Source organism: Procambarus clarkii, chromosome 11 (genome assembly GCF_040958095.1).
Source record: "Procambarus clarkii isolate CNS0578487 chromosome 11, FALCON_Pclarkii_2.0, whole genome shotgun sequence".
Taxonomy (NCBI): Eukaryota; Metazoa; Arthropoda; class Malacostraca; order Decapoda; family Cambaridae; genus Procambarus; species Procambarus clarkii.
The window spans coordinates 34,132,249-34,150,410 of NC_091160.1; the positions used below are offsets into that span (position 1 = coordinate 34,132,249).

Here is an 18,162-nt window from a genome sequence, read left to right on the forward strand (position 1 = left end):
TGCAGAATACCCCCCGTTGAACAGCAGAGGTGCAACAGGTACTCTGAGAGAGAACTCTATCAACATCAGAGGCCCGTGACTGTTCAACACGCTTCCACTACACATAAGGGGCATAACTGCTCGACCCCTCACAGTGTTCAAGAGAGAACTATCAACATCAGAGGCCCGTGACTGTTCAACACGCTTCCACTACACATAAGGGGCATAACTGCTCGACCCCTCACAGTGTTCAAGAGAGAACTATCAACATCAGAGGTCCGAGACTGTTCAACACCCTTCCACTACACATAAGGGACACTGCCCGACCCCTCACAGTGTTCAAGTTCAAGTATGTTTATTGAGATAAGCAATAAATACATCTCAAAGGGATAGAGTAGCTTAGGCTATTTCTACCCCCCTGCGCAGTGTTCAAGAGACAACTTGACAAACACATCCAAAGAATACCTGATTAACCAGACTGTGACTCATACGTCAAACTGCGAGCAGCCGCGTCCAACAGCCTGGTTAACCAGACCATCAACCAGCAGGCCTGGTCAGAGACCGGACCATAGGGACGTTGATCCCCGAAACCAACAACACATCAACAAGCAACATGCCACTTGAAACCCCCATAAACACCAACCTCACTCACCTGTTACGGGTTACTCATGCCCGTGCCACCTCTAAGGTGCCTTCATCTACATCAATCAATCAATCACTCACCTCAACGTAAGCCCGCGAGGCGAGGCGGCTGTGGGAGGCGGAGGGGTGGTGGGCGGCGTGGGTGCTTGGGGTGGGCGTGGACGTGGATAAGTCATCTTCACACGCCCGAACCAAAGTCTCTGTGTCGGACCGTCCACAACCTTCCTCTTGAGCCATCACTGTTGGGAGAGAGTGTTTGTTTAGCCAATTATGCACCCCATCTTCATCCTGTGGGTGGTAGTGGACCCCATGCCCATCCTGTGGGTGGTAGTGGACCCCCATACCCATCCTGTGGGTGGTAGTGGACCCCCATGCCCATCCTGTGAGTGGTAGTGGACCCCCATACCCATCCTGTGGGTGGTAGTGGACCCCCATGCCCATCCTGTGGGTGATAGTGGACCCCCATGCCCATCCTGTGGGTGGTAGTGGACCCCCATACCCATCCTGTGGGTGGTAGTGGACCCCCATGCCCATCCTGTGGGTGGTAGTGGACCCCCATGCCCATCCTGTGGGTGGTAGTGGACCCCATGCCCATCCTGTGGGTGGTAGTGGACCCCATGCCCATCCTGTGGGTGGTAGTGGACCCCCATACCCATCCTGTGGGTGGTAGTGGACCCCCATGCCCATCCTGTGGGTGGTAGTGGACCCCATGCCCATCCTGTGGGTGGTAGTGGACCCTATACCCATCCTGTGGGTGGTAGTGGACCCTATACCCATCCTGTGAGTGGTAGTGAACCCCCATGCCCATCCTGTGAGTGGTAGTGAACCCCCATACCCATCCTGTGAGTGGTAGTGAACCCCAAGACCAGGGAGAACGAATTAGAATTTTAAACATTAACATAAACCAAACACCTATTTCATACACACCTAAGATAAAAAAAAGAGAAACCAACAAGGCGAAAACTATTTATAACTTCATACGTCTGGCACAGGAGTAAGAACCCAGGAGGCTACAAATGTTTAATCATTCAGGCATTTTTCGCCTGGCAGGGAGAGAACCTAGAGGCTTGTAATCATGCACTCAACACATATCAGGCAGCGAAACACGCAGATAACAGCACTTGGTAGTGAAACACGAGGACGACAACACACGACTCTCAGTACAACACGCGGACAACAAGACATACGTCTGGCAGTGAAACACGCGAACAACAAGACATACGTCTGGCAGTGAAACACGCGAACAACAAGACATACGTCTGGCAGATAAACACCAAAACATACATCTGGCAGTGACACACGGACAACAAAAACATACGTCTGGCAGCAAAACACGCGGACAACAAAAACCTACGTCTGGCAGCGAGACACACGGACACCAAAAACCTACGTCTGGCAGCGAGACACACGGACACCAAAAACCTACGTCTGGCAGCGAGACACACGGACAACAAAAACCTACGTCTGGCAGTGAAACACGCGGACAACAAAAACATACGTCTGGCAGTGAAGCAGTGCGCATCAAGAGGCTGAAGGGTTTAGCCAGGACCATCCAACACAGAACACGCTAACTAGCCATTACCGTGCAATGTTCACCCATTACAGTTCACTCTGCAAACGGCGCCTCGTAAAGCTTTATACTTAACGTCTATTTGATCTCTGTTCAAAATCCCTACGTGACATCTATTATTCTTAATCAGAATAAGCAGCTTAATGTGTTATGATTTACGTAGAACTCAGGCTACATCATATGGTTGGTTAACAGTCTAGGATGCATGATATCGCTGGTGTACAGCCTATAAGGCTGCATGATATCGCTGGTGTACAGCCTATAAGGCTGCATGATATCGCTGGTGTACAGCCTATAAGGCTGCATGATATCGTTGGTGTGCAGCCTATAAGGCTGCATGATATCGTTGGTGTGCAGCCTATAAGGCTGCATGATATCGTTGGTGTGCAGCCTAGCCAACATCAAATGGTTGGTGTGCAGCCTAGCCAACATCAAATGGTTGCTGAAGCTGGGTAGATATGTAGATACGTGGGTAGATATACCTCACAGGAAACCTAGGATAACCGCCGTGATTTCGATCACGAGGTAGCTGTAGCAACGGGGTTCCGTGGGTGACCCCCACGGAAACTTACCGAGTTTCTTACTTACTTTGAGTTACTTACCGAGTAACTCACTCGGTAAGTTACACAGACTAGCCCCGTCTGTGGTCATAGCTCTATCCGTGAGACACTGCAGGTGCTTACCTGTGATAAGGTTCGAGAGTTGTTGTACTGCCGTAGTACGGATTGCTTACCATCCTTTGAGCTAAGGAGCTTCATAAATGACCATGTACGTAAGCTAAGTTAACCTGGTTGATACCTGGTTGATGGGAGTTCTTCTACTCCCCAAGTTCTTAGTTAATAGTTAATAATAAGTTAAGCTAAGTTAATAACAACAATACGCAGGTTGGCCCAACCTTACCTTACCTTACCTTGAGGTTACCTTGAGGTGCTTCCGGGGCTTAGTGTCCCCGCGGCCCGGTCGTCGACCAGGCCTCCTGATTGCTGGACTGATCAACCAGGCTGTTAGACGCGGCTGCTCGCAGCCTGACGTATGACCTTGAACATGGTAATCTTACCAAGCACCAACAGTCTGGGTAATCATGGCGGTCAAGGGTACAAGGCCAAGGCCATACTTCCCTGATAATAGCCTGATCAATGACAATTGTTGTTAGCTGACCGCAGGCCCAACGTGACCACTACCTGGCTTCCGGTCCCGCACTTCCTGCAGGAATTTGTCTCACTCTCTCTTGAAGATTTTGAGTTTTGTTATAAGAACAAAGGTAACTGCAGAAGGCCTATTGGCCCATACGAGGCAGCTCCTATAAATACGAGGCATTGCTCCTATAGCAATGTTCAGAAAATTCTCTGGTACAATGTTCTTCTCTGGTACAATGTTCTTCTCTGGTACAATGTTCTTCTCTGTCGTGAATCTCTGATGTTCCCAAAGTGATGAGTGAAATAGCCTAGGCTACTTCAAACGGCTCTGTATGATACACCGCAGACCAGAGTAACCAGACCAGTTAGACCAGATCATACAGTTAGACCAGCCTAACTTACTAAGCCACTTGCAACACCCCCTTACAGAGCACAATATGATGGTGCTACCTAATCAAATGCGAACTGCAAGTACCAACAGTCTGGTTAATCGTGACGGTCAAGGGTACCAGGTCAGTAACCTCACAGGGATAGGCAACTAAGATTGATTGATGAAGATTAAGCCAGCCAAAATGTGGCACGGGCATGAATAGCCCGTAAGTGGTGGCCCTTTTGAGCCATTACCAGTATCAAGAGTTGATACTGGAGATCTGTGGAGGTGCGACTGCACCCTGCGTGACGGGAGATGTCTCCCCCGAGACAACTAACTAGTTACTCCGACTGGTAAAGATTAAGCCACGTGTGTATCAACCAGGTATCAACCAAGCCACCCAAGAGGTGGCACGGGCATGAATAGCCCTTAATAGTTACTCCGCTCACAGGAAACTAACGGGAGACATCTCCCGTCACGCAGGGTGCAGTCGCACCTCCACAGATCTCCAGTATCAGCTCTTGATACTGGTAATGGCTCAAAAGGGCCACCACTTACGGGCTATTCATGCCCGTGCCACCTTTTGGGTGGCTTAATCTTTATCAATCAATCAATCAATCAGGAAACTATATGCAGGCGATGAGTCACAATAACGTGGCTGAAGTATGTTGACCAGACCACACACTAGAAATTGAAGGGACGACGACGTTTCGGTCCGTCGTCCCTTCAATTTCTGGTGTGTGGTCTGGTCAAGGAAACTATATACTGTATAGGTGAAACTACATCACAGGGCTTCGACTGTAGAGCAATTAGCCTGGGGGCTACATCCCAGGGGCTACTTTTTACTATTTTTTGTGTCCAGGTATTCAACAGTTTGGTAATATGTTTATAGTTTGTGATGTGTGTCTATGTATGTATTAACACGATGTACTGAACGGGGTGAGAATAGCTTCAGCTACCTCATCCCTTTGTGTGGATTTTGCCTCAATAAACTTATTTCAATTTCAATTTCAATTTCAACAGCTGACATTAGCGGTACCAGGAGTACTTAACTCCCACCGTACCTTACATTGAGGTGCTTCCGGGGCTTAGCGTCCCCGCGGCCCGGTCGTCGACCAGGCCTCCGTAACCGGTATTCCGTGACCAGGAACTATTGAATTCAACAAAATCTTAAAAATTTATTGACATTTGCATTTCACAAAGGAAATCTTGTCGTTAATTAAGAATGACCTTACGTGTGTAATGACTTACCTTTTAACCCATAAAAGGGTTTCAACCCTTTTACCCTGTCGTAGCTCAGTCGATTAAGGCAGTGTCTGGGATGCTCCCGGACGCAGGTTCGAATCCTCGTCACGGCCCTTGTGGATTTGTTCATTGTTTGTGTGCTTGTTTCTTTGTTCTTGCAATTAGGTGTGGAGTAGAGGTGGAGAATGTTGGTGGTGAATTAGTGGTAGAGACTCGATGGTGGTGGAATAGCAGTAGTGGTGGTGGTGGAAATGGATTGTGGTAGAGGTGATGAACCAGTATGTGGCAAATAGGCTATAACGCCTATCCACCTAACGCCTATAAATAAGAGACTACGATACCTTTGGAACCTAAGTTACAGCCCCGCTCCTGTGCCAGGTAAGTCCACAACGGGCTCACTATAGCCCGTGCTACTTTGAACTTTTTCTTCCAAGTAGCGAATCTTAAACAACAAACAACATTGGAACCTTACGGGCTCGCCATAGCCCGTGCTACATGGACATTTCGGTCTGAGTAGCTAAATCTGAAACAACAACAACAACAACTTTGGATTTGAGAATGGTCCAGGACGGACCGAAACGTCGTCGTCCCTTCACCTTCTAGTGTGTGGTCTGGTCAACAACTTTAAGAGACCGCAAGCTGCCATAACCACACCCGCCTACTGATATAGAACCAAAGTTCAAATTCCCGAACAGTAGTAGGACGAAGAGTCGTTAATACGTTGAACTAGACGAGGAAGTTGAAGCCAATTCAATACACAGTTTATAATGTTGGAAAGGCAGGGCTTAAGAGCAGAAGCCTGACCCCGCAACCCCCACACAGAGGTAAGTACACACACACGCGGACATCATTTGTTTACTCAATACGAAAAAAAAAGGTTGAAAACTTTAAATTCTGAGGTTAAGCACCAAGTGGTACCTCACAACGGCTTTGTGAATGTTTGCACTTTCCAGGGAGGAGTTTCAATGGGCGGGAAGTAGCCCCCGTAGCCTAAACCAGGCGGGAAGTAGGCCCCCGTAGCCTAAACCAGGCGGGAAGTAGTCTCCGTAGCCTAAACCAGGCGGGAAGTAGGCCCCCGTAGCCTAAACCAGGCGGGAAGTAGGCCCCCGTAGCCTAAACCAGGCGGGAAGTAGGCCCCCGTAGCCTAAACCAGGCGGGAAGTAGCCCTCCGTAGCCTAAACCAGGCGGGAAGTAGGCCCCCGTAGCCTAAACCAGGCGGGAAGTAGGCCCCCGTAGCCTAAACCAGGCGGGAAGTAGCCCTCCGTAGCCTAAACCAGGCGGGAAGTAGCCCTCCGTAGCCTAAACCAGGCGGGAAGTAGCCCTCCGTAGCCTAAACCAGGCGGGAAGTAGGCCCCCGCAGCCTAAACCAGGCGGGAAGTAGCCCTCCGTAGCCTAAACCAGGCGGGAAGTAGCCCTCCGTAGCCTAAACCAGGCGGGAAGTAGGCCCCCGTAGCCTAAACCAGGCGGGAAGTAGCCCTCCGTAGCCTAAACCAGGCGGGAAGTAGGCCCCCGTAGCCTGAACCAGGCGGGAAGTAGTCTCCGTAGCCTAAACCAGGCGGGAAGTAGGCCCCCGTAGCCTAAACCAGGCGGGAAGTAGTCTCCGTAGCCTAAACCAGGCGGGAAGTAGGCCCCCGTAGCCTAAACCAGGCGGGAAGTAGCCCCCCGTAGCCTGAACCAGGCGGGAAGTAGTCTCCGTAGCCTAAATCAGGCGGGAAGTAGTCTCCGTAGCCTAAACCAGGCGGGAAGTAGCCCTCCGTAGCCTAAACCAGGCGGGAAGTAGTCTCCGTAGCCTAAATCAGGCGGGAAGTAGTCTCCGTAGCCTAAATCAGGCGGGAAGTAGTCTCCGTAGCCTAAACCAGGCGGGAAGTAGGCCCCCGTAGCCTGAACCAGGCGGGAAGTAGCCCTCCGTAGCCTAAACCAGGCGGGAAGTAGCCTGCGTAGCCTAAACCAGGCGGGAAGTAGTCTCCGTAGCCTAAACCAGGCGGGAAGTAGCCCTCCGTAGCCTAAACCAGGCGGGAAGTAGTCTCCGTAGCCTAAACCAGGCGGGAAGTAGCCCTCCGTAGCCTAAACCAGGCGGGAAGTAGGCCCCCGTAGCCTAAACCAGGCGGGAAGTAGCCCCCGTAGCCTAAACCAGGCGGCAGGTAGCCTCCATAGCCTGAACCAGGCGGCAGGTAGCCTCCATAGCCTAAACCAGGCGGCAGGTAGCCTCCATAGCCTGGTTCTGGCAGGTAGCCTCCGTCAATGTTCAAAGTCTCAAAAGATCCGGCAAATGAGCCACAATAAAAATCGTGAAAATACTCCAGAATGGTCTACTTATCCGAGGACCAATGTCCCGGCGGCCCGGTCACTGACCAGGCCTCTTGGTTGGTGGTCTGGTCAACCAGGCTGTTGGACGCAGCTCCCCGCGGCCTGACGTGTGATTCACAGTCTGATTGATCAGGTCTCCTTTGGGTAGTTGGGTAATTTGTGATACAACTTAAAATTTCGATAAAATCAACAAGTATTTAACTACAGTAAATAATTGTGTGTAAATTCAAGTTATAAATATATAAACATTTAGGAATAAAGGTTTTGAATTTTGAAATTTGAATTTTGAAATTAGAATTTTGAAATTTGAAATTTGAATTTTGAATTTCGAAATTTGAATTTGAACTTGCATTAAACATTAACGTACTGCCTTCAGAACTCATCAAAACGAACCATGGTCGTCTCTTTTTTTGAAGAATAAACTGCCAGTTTTCCCATCCTAGCTTCGAATTCACCATAAAAAAATAAGGAAGGAACGACTCGAATGATGTCTTATCAGCATCATTCCAGAATTCCCCCCCTCGAAGCCTCTCGCGCGGGCGGTGAAATGACGCTACTGATTGCTAGCGGGAATCACACTCCTAGAACCGCCTCTAAATTACCAAGAGACTGTAACTACCTCCGCGCCTGAAATCATCTCTTGAGCGGAAGGAGACACAATCAAGAAAAAAAGGCAGATTCGCTTGCATATAGTTGCTTGAAAACCTTCTATTTCCCTGGTTGATGATTTTGAGTTCTTCTGTGGTCTGTGATTTTTTTTTTATCCCTGTGGCCCCACATAGCCATCACAGCCTGGCTGATCCTGGTACAATTTAAGTCGCTACGATATCTTATATACATCTGTAATACCTCTCTTGCTATGTTAAGCATACCTTGAAGTGCTTCAGGGGGATCATTGACCCACCGCATGGGGTCAGGCCAAATGATTTAACAGTCTGATCAGCCAGACTGTTGGTACTTGCAGTTAACAGTTAACGCATGCGCCAAAGCAAGACACCTGCTTACACCTGGACCGCCTTGATGAGCTTTCCTTTGAGCAGCGGAACATTCACAGGAGGATAAAACAAGGCTGTAAAAAATATCCTATCCTAGATAAGAAGCAAGCACCTATCCTAGCAGAAAGTTGCAGCAGACACGGCCTTGGACAGAATATCTACAGCAGACACGGCCTTGGACAGAATATCTCCACGGCCTTAGACAGAATATCTACAGCAGACACGGCCTTGGACAGAATATCTACAGCAGACACGGCCTTGGACAGAATATCTACAGCAGACCCTATCCCAGACAAGAAGCTGTAGAAGTACCCGTCCTGTACAGGAAGCTACAGAAGTGCCTATCGGTGACGCGCCAATCAACCTCTGAAAGCAACTCTCGCTTCTCTGCACAACTCAAATCTTCAAATTTCGCTGCCGTCGGCGATAGGTGAGCAGCTGATTAGTGATTACATCTTACAGACTTTTGCATTCGGGGGAAATCTGGTGTTCATTTGGTGGAAAACATCGCGACTAAAGCCTCACAAATTCACAAAAATTATATAAACTACGCTCTATCGTACTACGCTCTATCGTACTACGCTCTATCGTTCTACGCTCTATCCACATATATATAATGTTCAAATAAATTTTCTACGCTCTATCCATATATATATATATATATATATATATATATATATATATATATATATATATATATATATATATATATATATATATATATATATATATATAATGTTCAAATAAGGGGGGTAGAAATAGCCTAAGCTACTCTATCCCTTTGAGATGTATTTCTTGCTTATCTCAATAAACATACTTGAACTTGAACTTGAATGTTCAAATAAAGCTTGAAAAAAAAAACGGTTTTAAAATGGTGGGGAGAAAATGATGCGTCCAACACACTATTCTTCCCCCGTCCCGTCACTCCTCTAGGGATAATCCCCCCCACCAATTTTCCCATTTTCCCCTCCTCCTCTTACTTCCCTAGCCCGAGGCTGCCATCAATATTGCGACAGTTCCAATAATAACCGCACCCCGATCTCAGGAACTTTTTGAATGGCGGGTAAATTTCTCAACTTTTTCTTTTTTTTTGTATTTCCTCTTTTCTTAATGCTGCGTGGGATATTGGGCCAAGATTTCACAATTTTTTCGAGAATTTTACATCACGAGGGTGTGTTTATATAGAGATCTTTCTGTCTCTGTCTGTCTCTGTCACGAATCTTATTACGATTCTGCCAATTCTCCCGAACCTCGCATTATGTTATTGTTTTCTCTACGTAAATATTGCTGTCAGTTGTATAAGATTTGTGTATATAGATATATATACATTATATATATATAACATAGATAGCTGGGTAGTGTGTGTAAGGTTTGTTTTGGTGGTGGATGTCACGTGAAATTAGCCGTGTGGGCGGTTGACAATATTTGGGAATGGCCAGGGCGACTGTTGGCAAATCAATTGCCTATAGTTTTATATTTATTTATTCCCATATTGGGTAGCCGTAATATTTCAAGGAATGTGAGACCGGTAATTATAACTCTTAGTTAATAATGTTGGAGTTTAGGGCTGACCTTTGTAAATAGAATGTTCACAATGTTCATGCGAACGTTAATTGGTGTTTGGGTAGACGGTTAGTCGACGTTGGGCCTGCGGACCACGTCCTGGGCAGTAGAGTGGCGGCTGCGGTCGAGTGAAGTTGTGTTTAAGCTAAGTTCTTGGTTTTTGTTATTTTAAGCTCATATAAATATTAATTTATCTGGATAGACGATTTTAGTGTATTTATGGCTTACTCCATATTCTGGTGATAGTGCTCAGGTCTCAAATAATTACTTGCATTCTATAGTATTACATGCTGATAAATATTTCTGGATACTATTTATTTAATGGTTGTTAAGTTGTCACCCTTAGCAAAATATATTGTTCTCCCGTGTTTATACAGTGATTAATTATACCCCTAGACACCTATTGGCATGGCAGATGTTTATTTGTTCTTTACACTGTGGGGAGAAGAACATTATTTAGTCTCAAGGGTCGTGACAGTCTCTCTCTCGCTCTCTCTCTCTCTCTCAAGCTAAGTTTGCAAGGGGATTTAGCGTCCTGTCATTCTACCTTCACTCGAGGAATGTACAAATATGGAGAAACAAATCCACAAGGGCCGTGACGAGGATTCGAACCTACGTCCGAGATCATCCCAGACACTGCCTTAATCGACTAATTAAGACTGGGATGCTCCCGGACGCAGGTTCGAATCCTCGTCACGGCCCTTGTGGACTTGTTCATTGATGCATCACGCTATTGTGACATAGGCAGTCACAAATAGGCGTTAAGAGGGCAAGTATAGAATGTCAGAATTATAGTTTCTATCCCGAGAAAAAAATGAAAATCTTATTAAATCAAAAATGATTTCTTAACAATGGAACAAATAATAAATATTGGCTGTGTAGGCTCTTATTTTTTTTAAGGACAATCTATTTCCTCCCAATAAATTCTGATGCCGAACAATTCCGATAATTCTTTTTCTCAAGCCTAAAGAATTCGACTTATTTCTTTGTAAATAATTTCCAGTCCTGCAGAAATAACTAATTACCCCTCAATTATAATAATAATGCATTGAGTGGCTCAAGCCTAACAACTTGCGCCAATCATCGCCTCTAACAGCTTCCCACCTCGTTAAATTTTGCCGTTATATTTATCAGTTTAAATTCACTTCCTCACCGCCAATATCCCTCCACTCATCCGTTCCTCGACTCGGACTTCGCCTTCGCCACGGTACCTCCTCGTCTTCCCCCCATCTGGCAGAGAATTCAGCACAAAACAATGAGAATGACAGCCAGTTTCCATGAGAATTTAGACCTAAATATATATCTTGTTTTGCTGATATGATTATAATACAATGATCTACGAAGTGAGGCGTGGGATTCGGACGACGTCACTCGCTGCCAGGCGACGCTAGAGAATAATAAAAATAATAAAAAAAGTAATTTTCTGCTGCCGACGATAAGAAAATCACGCAATTCCAATCACCAGCTGCCAGATACATGCACAAAAATTCACATTAAATAATACAAAAATACAAATAAACGTATCAACACGGAGTTCTCGATATAACACTAATATAAAAAAAAAAGTCAGCAGAGATAATAAAATTCTTTTAGCCTTCGCGCCAAATTTTCCAGGTTATTTCCCCGCACTTCCTGGCGCGCGGGCTGTCAATTTCCCCCACGGCAGGCGTCGCTCACCCTGCACATTACCCTCCCACGGGAGACACCCTACGGGGAAATTCTCGCACCTTTCCCCTGCCTCGCGTATACAGCCTGAGGGAGGAGGAGGGGGGGTGGGTGGAGGGGAGGTTTGGCAAATTTATGCGCTTTTTTTTCCCCTGCCACGCGAAACGGTGGTTGATAATGCCGTTCTTTCTTACCTTGCCACATACGCGGAGAGGGAAAATTCTTTGCCTTTTCTCATTTTCCCCCCACAAAATTAGGGAAATTCTCAAACATTATTTTATCCTATACCATCTGCTAACTCTACATTATCCCTCGCCAACACGGAAATTCACGCGTCTTTTTTCCCTGCCGCATAAATTTAGAAAATGCCTCACATTTTCACAACATAATTGACTGGAGGAATTTAGGCTTTAGTTCTCCCTGCTGTTCACAGTCAAAATAATATACACATGGTGTGTGTACATACACGACACGAACACGACACCATACACGAACACTGTGTATTCCCTCCCTCCCCCATGTCATTCATACGATCTAGGGAGAATCGGACTCCTTTTTTCCCCTGCTATATACGCGACAAAGTTTATTTCTTTCCCTGCGACCAAATACGCCCAATTATGCTTACTCACGTATAGCAAAGCAACAATATATTTTTCCAAACTTTGTTGCAACTTTATATATATACATTGTGATAATATAATGTTATAAGAATATTTATGAGTAGATATAACTGATATATATAAATTGCGTTTCCACCTCGCCCAAATTAGACAAAGTTTAATGTTTCGTTAAGACTACCCTCCGCCTTAACCCATTTTCTGTTCCCCTAGGGAAATTATTCCAGCGTGTGGGGGAATATTACGGAGAGAATTTCCTGAAGCGTTTACTGCTAATTGATTTAATCGTGTGATTTCCGACAATTTGACTTTATTAATATTAGGGTGTTTATTATTGACCTTTGTTAGTAGGAACGGCAGATAATCAATGGGTAAATTGTTTTGAAAAGAGTTGTGGTTGTAATCCTAGAAGAAAAACTGTTTTCCCCACCCCCTCTCTCTCTCCCTCTGTCTGTCTGTCTGTCTCTCTCTCTCTCTCTCTCTCCACCTCCTCCCCCACCCCACATCCGTCACACTCTGCTGGTCAGATTAATTCGCTTATCCACACCACTTACCCAACCTCACCAATAAACTAGAAGGGCGTGCAAAAGCGCCATTCTCTTGTTTCAACAGACCTGTATTCTGGCTAGATTCTGTGTGTATATATATATATATATATATATATATATACACACACAGAGATACACACGTGTAATATGAATGACGGATTACTCCGGCTAGTAAATACAACTGTGCCACATGTCCATCATAATAAAGGCGGCGTTGCCACGTTTAATCGATCTCCCCCGGCGACCGCGCTATATTAAGCTGTCCATCATGTGTGTGGCATCCTTGCTCACTTGGCAGGGAATTATATTATCCTGTAGACCTCTTTTTTGCCCCTCGTGTCGACTGTTAACCACCACCACCAACCTTATAAAAGAGATGAGCAAATGTCATGCAAGAAATCGGATGTTTGTTTACATTTGGCATGACGATTTCCCGCCAAAATTATCAGCTGATACTTTTAAGTGTCCGTGTTATCAGTTGACCTGATAATGACTTCAAAATGCACCAAGCCATATATATATATATATATATATATATATATATATATATATATATATATATATATATATATATATATATATATATATATATATATTAGTATATTTTGGTAGCAGTCTTTCCTGTAGACATATATTATTAAATATGACCGAAAAAGTAAGATTAATAATTCTAACACGAATTTTCTCAATCTTTCGTACATTTCTTTTCACTGTTGGAGGTAATTCAAAAATCAATTCTCCAAAATTCATTTTTATTTCTAGTCTGACGCGGCACTTGAGCGCGTTTTGTAAAACTTATTACATTTTCAAAGACTTTACACATACACAACTGAATAGAACTTACTATATATATATATATATATATATATATATATATATATATATATATATATATATATATATATATATATATATATATATTACAATTATTTTGGTCCCCTCTCGCAGTAGATACTTACCAACCTTGCGATCAGTCGCATTTCTTAGTGCTGCTAGCGGCCAGTATCCACACTACAGCGAAAGCCCGCCAAATTTAATGCAAAACAAATTTGAAAACTGATCACGTCCCAAAATATATATGACTTGCTCAACATTGAAAACCCACGACCAAGAAACACGAATTTTGCAATATATCGCAGACCTGGGGAAAAAAAAACCCATCTGACAATGCTCGGTCAGGAGACTGGCGGAGTCTGACGTCAAGGATTACTCAAAACAATAATAAAGGTGGTTGAGTGAGGGGGCGGGGACCCCCTCCCCCTCAGCTCACAAGCTAAACAAAAGAACATCGGCCGTCAAATCACTTGCTTCCTCGGCTGGCTCAAACACTTTAAAAGGATTGCAATTCTCCTTTTCTTCCCTCCCCCCAAACACTCTCATTGTTGTGCTAGTATTGTTGAGTTGCTCGTAGAACGTAGCGGAAGGGCTGGCGACCCTCCAAGCAGTTTGTGCTGTTTAATGGTCCGAAACATACCAAGATCTGTTCCATAGACTGCTGCTCTCAACTCTTCCAAGGAGTTGCAGGACCAACCGGGCTGTGGTGGATATGTGGGCCTGCAGACTCATGTCTGTTTTGTCTTCTTCTTGTTGTTATAGATTCAGCTACTCTGAACACGTTCCAAGTAGCACGGGCTATGGTGAACCCGTGGTGGACTTACCTGGCACAGGAGCGACGCTCCTCTGTCCTATCATCTGCGAAAGTTACATAAAGTTCCACCTTAGCGTGACAAGACACACAGAAAACGGATGGACTCCCTGCACAAGACAACAGCTAAGAAAGCAGTAGACACACAGACACACACTTAAAGAGCCCACCATTACCCATATACTCCACAAGGGAAACACACGAGTATAGGGAACACAATCAACACAGCAGGGAGAGTGGGAGGGAGGGAAGGGGGGGGGGTAGAGAAGGGAGGGGGATGGAGGCATTAGGATGATTGGTTGCCCGAGTACATTCCTAGGGAGAGAGAGGGAGGGGGGGGGGGGGTGAGAGAGGGGGTTAGGGGTAGGTGTCAATGTTATTAACACCCGCAGTGATGGGTGTGGGAGGGGAAGGGGTAGTGGGAGAGATGGGGCGTGCTGGGGGAGGATACAGGATGGAATAGAGAGGCAGACAAAGGGAAAGAATGAAGAGGTAATAGAGGTAATAGTCAGCCGTTGAACAAATCCACAAGGGCCGTGACGAAGATTCGAACCTGCGTCCGGGAGCATCCCAGATGCAGTTCCGAACGGTCTTACCCGTTCATAAACTCGACAAAGAGGCGTATCATCTAAATAGAGTCCGAGGAATTGTTCCAATCCCCCAAGGTTTGACTTGTGAGAGCTTGGTCCACCAGGCTGTTGCTTGGAGCGGCCCCGCAGGCCCCCACACACCCACTACAGCCCGGTTGGTCCGGCACTCCTTGCAGAAAACTGTTAAATTGTTCTTTAAGAGTTCCACTTTTGTTCCTGGATGGTGGCATATTGAACAATAACTGTTATAATTGATGGTAGCATAGTGAACAACCGTGGACCTCTGATGCCCATAGTGCTCTCTGATTATGCCTATGTCGTAGCCTGGTGGATAGCGCGCAGGACTCGTTATTCTGTGGCGCGGGTTCGATTCCCGCACGAGGCAGAAACAAATGGGCAAAGTTTCTTTCACCCTGAATGCCCCTGTTACCTAGCAGTAAATAGGTACCTGGGTGTTAGTCAGCTGTCACGGGCTGCTTCCTGGGGGTGGAGGCCTGGTCGAGGACCGGGCCACGGGGACACTAAAGCCCCGAAATCATCTCAAGATAACCTCAAGATAAGATGTCACCTGTATTCTTCACTGGTTATATCTTGATTCTTGAGGTTATCTTGAGATGATTTCGGGGTTTTAGTGTCCCCGCGGCCCGGTCCTCGACCAGGCCTCCACCCCCAGGAAGCAGCCCGTGACTGCTGACTAACACCCAGGTACCTATTTTACTGCTAGGTAACAGGGGCATAGGGTGAAAGAAACTCTGCCCATTGTTTCTCGCCGGCGCCTGGGATCGAACCCAGGACCACAGGATCACAAGTCCAGCGTGCTGTCCGCTCGGCCGACCGGCTCCCTGGACTTTCTGCATTTCCTGCCATATCGTTCACTATAAGAAACGTTCACAGAAAACGTTAACATCAACGACACGTTCGCGTAGAGAAATGTTCACATAAACGTTCATGTGCAACGTTCACACGTTCAACGAGGCGTCCACGACGAGAAACGTTCAGCGTGATAAACGTTCAGCCTGATAAACGTTGACAGCCTGAAGAAACCAGAGAACAGGAAGAGGAGGATGGTGAGACGTGTGTATTGGGGAGGTGGGGGTGCGCGCGTGACAGACAGACACAGACAGACACACAGACAGACAGACAGACAGACGAACGTGGCTGTGTCCAATACCAATGCCACAAGCGGAAACTGTCACTCAGCCCCCCCACCCCCACCCACGCCACCCCACCCCTAGATGTGGTGGGGGTGGGGGAGGGGGGTAGTGTAGTCACAGTACTGTACATCACCACCACCAGAGGCGCCACACAGTATTGCGTCACCCCCCCCCCCCGGCCCCAAACACCACTACTGCCACACCCCCGTCAATCACCACCCCCACACCAATCACCACCCCCACACCAACCACCACCCCCCCCCGCCAATCACCACCCCCACACCAACCACCACCCCCCCCCCGTCAATCACCACCCCCACACCAACCACCCCCCCCGTCAATCACCACCCCCACACCAACCACCACCCCCCCCGTCAATCACCACCCCCACACCAACCACCACCCCCCCCCCGTCAATCACCACCCCCACACCAACCACCATTACTACCATCTCAGCCCCGCCAATAAGTGCCCAACGAAAACTACCCTCACAGACTGCAACACTACATCAACTTCTTGTTGATTCCGGGGATAAACGTCCCTGCGGCCCGGTCTCTGTCCAGGGGCCAGATTCACGAAAGCACTTACGCACGTACTAACGAACGTGTACATCTTTTCTCAATCTTTGGCGGCTTTGTTTCCACTTATTAAACAGTTAATGAGCTCCGAAGCACCAGGAGGCTGTTTATAACAATAACAACAGTTGAATGGGAAGTTTTCATGCTTGTAAACTGTTTAATAAATGCAACCAAAGCCGTCAAAGATTGAGGAAAGATGTACACGTTCGTAAGTGCTTGCGTAAGTGCTTTCGTGAATCTGGCCCCTCAGACCTCCTGGTTTGCCGTCTGTTTAACCAGGCTGTTGGACGCCGCAGCTCACAGTCTGACGTATGAAATAATTATTTCCTCTGTCTCTCTTCGATGAAGAAATGTGTTCCTAAAGAGCCATTAAACACAACATTTTGTTTGTCAACAACCAGTTTTGGCGGGAAAGCCCCCAGCTGGGAGCCGTTAAAGCACACATTTGGCGGGAAATCTGCGCGCCAGTTTGGGTCCAAAACACAATTTGAACGGGGGAAAAAAAGTCCCTTAGAGTACAGAATTAATGGACTCAAAGTTTGTTTACCGCCAGATATTTTTCTTGCACTGGAAAATTTTCCTTTTAAAAATGTTCTAGAAAGTCGGGACCCCGTTACAATAACCATCCCTGTTTATGGCGAGATAGAGAGGCTTGGATCCCGTTATTTGAGAGAGAGAGAGAGAGAGAGAGAGAGAGAGAGACAGACAGACAGACAGACAGAGAATGGACACAATGACAACATTCCCACTAAGTCTTTACATAGTCAAGAAAAAATATTAGAACTTAAGTGACAGCAAGTTTCCTTGCCATGTGGCTATGCCAGAACCCCGCTAATATGAACACAAATAGCCGTAAATACGACTAACAAAAGGCCTCAACCCCCAATACAACGACCAGAGAGTTTCGACTTATCGAGTCTGTGCCTGCCAGAGGGACAATTCTTTATTTACGAAAGCCTGACTTTATTGGGAAAGGCCACAATTGACTCCAGATATCGGGGCTTCTCCAGAGGTAAAATGGAGTCTCGAACTCTTAAAAGACTTCCATGGTGGCTATTGGGTTATTGTGCAACTTATTAAACTGAGAGAGAGAGAGAGAGAGAGAGAGAGAGAGAGAGAGAGAGAGAGAGAGAGAGAGAGAGAGAGAGAGAGAGAGAGAGAGAGAGAGAGAGAGAGAGACACACACAGAGACAGAGACAGACAGAGTGTAGGGTGGACAGCTGGCATGGTCACTGGTGTTGGTGGGACAGCCTGTGTAGTGAGAGGGGGAGGAGGACTGGGATGTTAAGAAGGGAGGGGCGAGGATGGGAGGGATAGAGAGGGATGAGGATAGGGGGAGGAGGGGTGGTGGTGAGGAGTGTGCTGGTATCAGTTCCCCGTGGTCGACTTTGTAGTACCGCCTCAGAGCTGATGTCTGCTTCTCGTGTATCAGTCCTACCCTCCCCCTCTCTCCCTCGCTCTCTCCCTCCTCTCTCTTTCTCGCCAGCTCCGCCACACAGCCTCGAGAAGTATTTATGGCCGGTTGTAAGTAAATATTTGAGAGAACTGCGCCATCCAG

General features: G+C 46.6%; 1 protein-coding gene across 2 annotated transcripts in view; it reads right to left on the reverse strand.

Annotated features, from left to right (window-relative positions):
- nkd (naked cuticle) overlaps positions 1–18,162 on the reverse strand; it is a 65,219-nt gene that overhangs the window by 19,829 nt on the left and 27,228 nt on the right. Inside the window, exon 3 of one of the 2 annotated variants that reach the window (XM_045742453.2) lies at positions 703–860. The exons of the other annotated variant lie outside the window; for it this stretch is intronic. Within the exon in view, the coding sequence (XP_045598409.1) occupies positions 703–860 (158 nt within the window). The remainder of the gene's footprint in view (positions 1–702; positions 861–18,162) is intronic. 2 annotated transcript variants of the gene reach the window in all.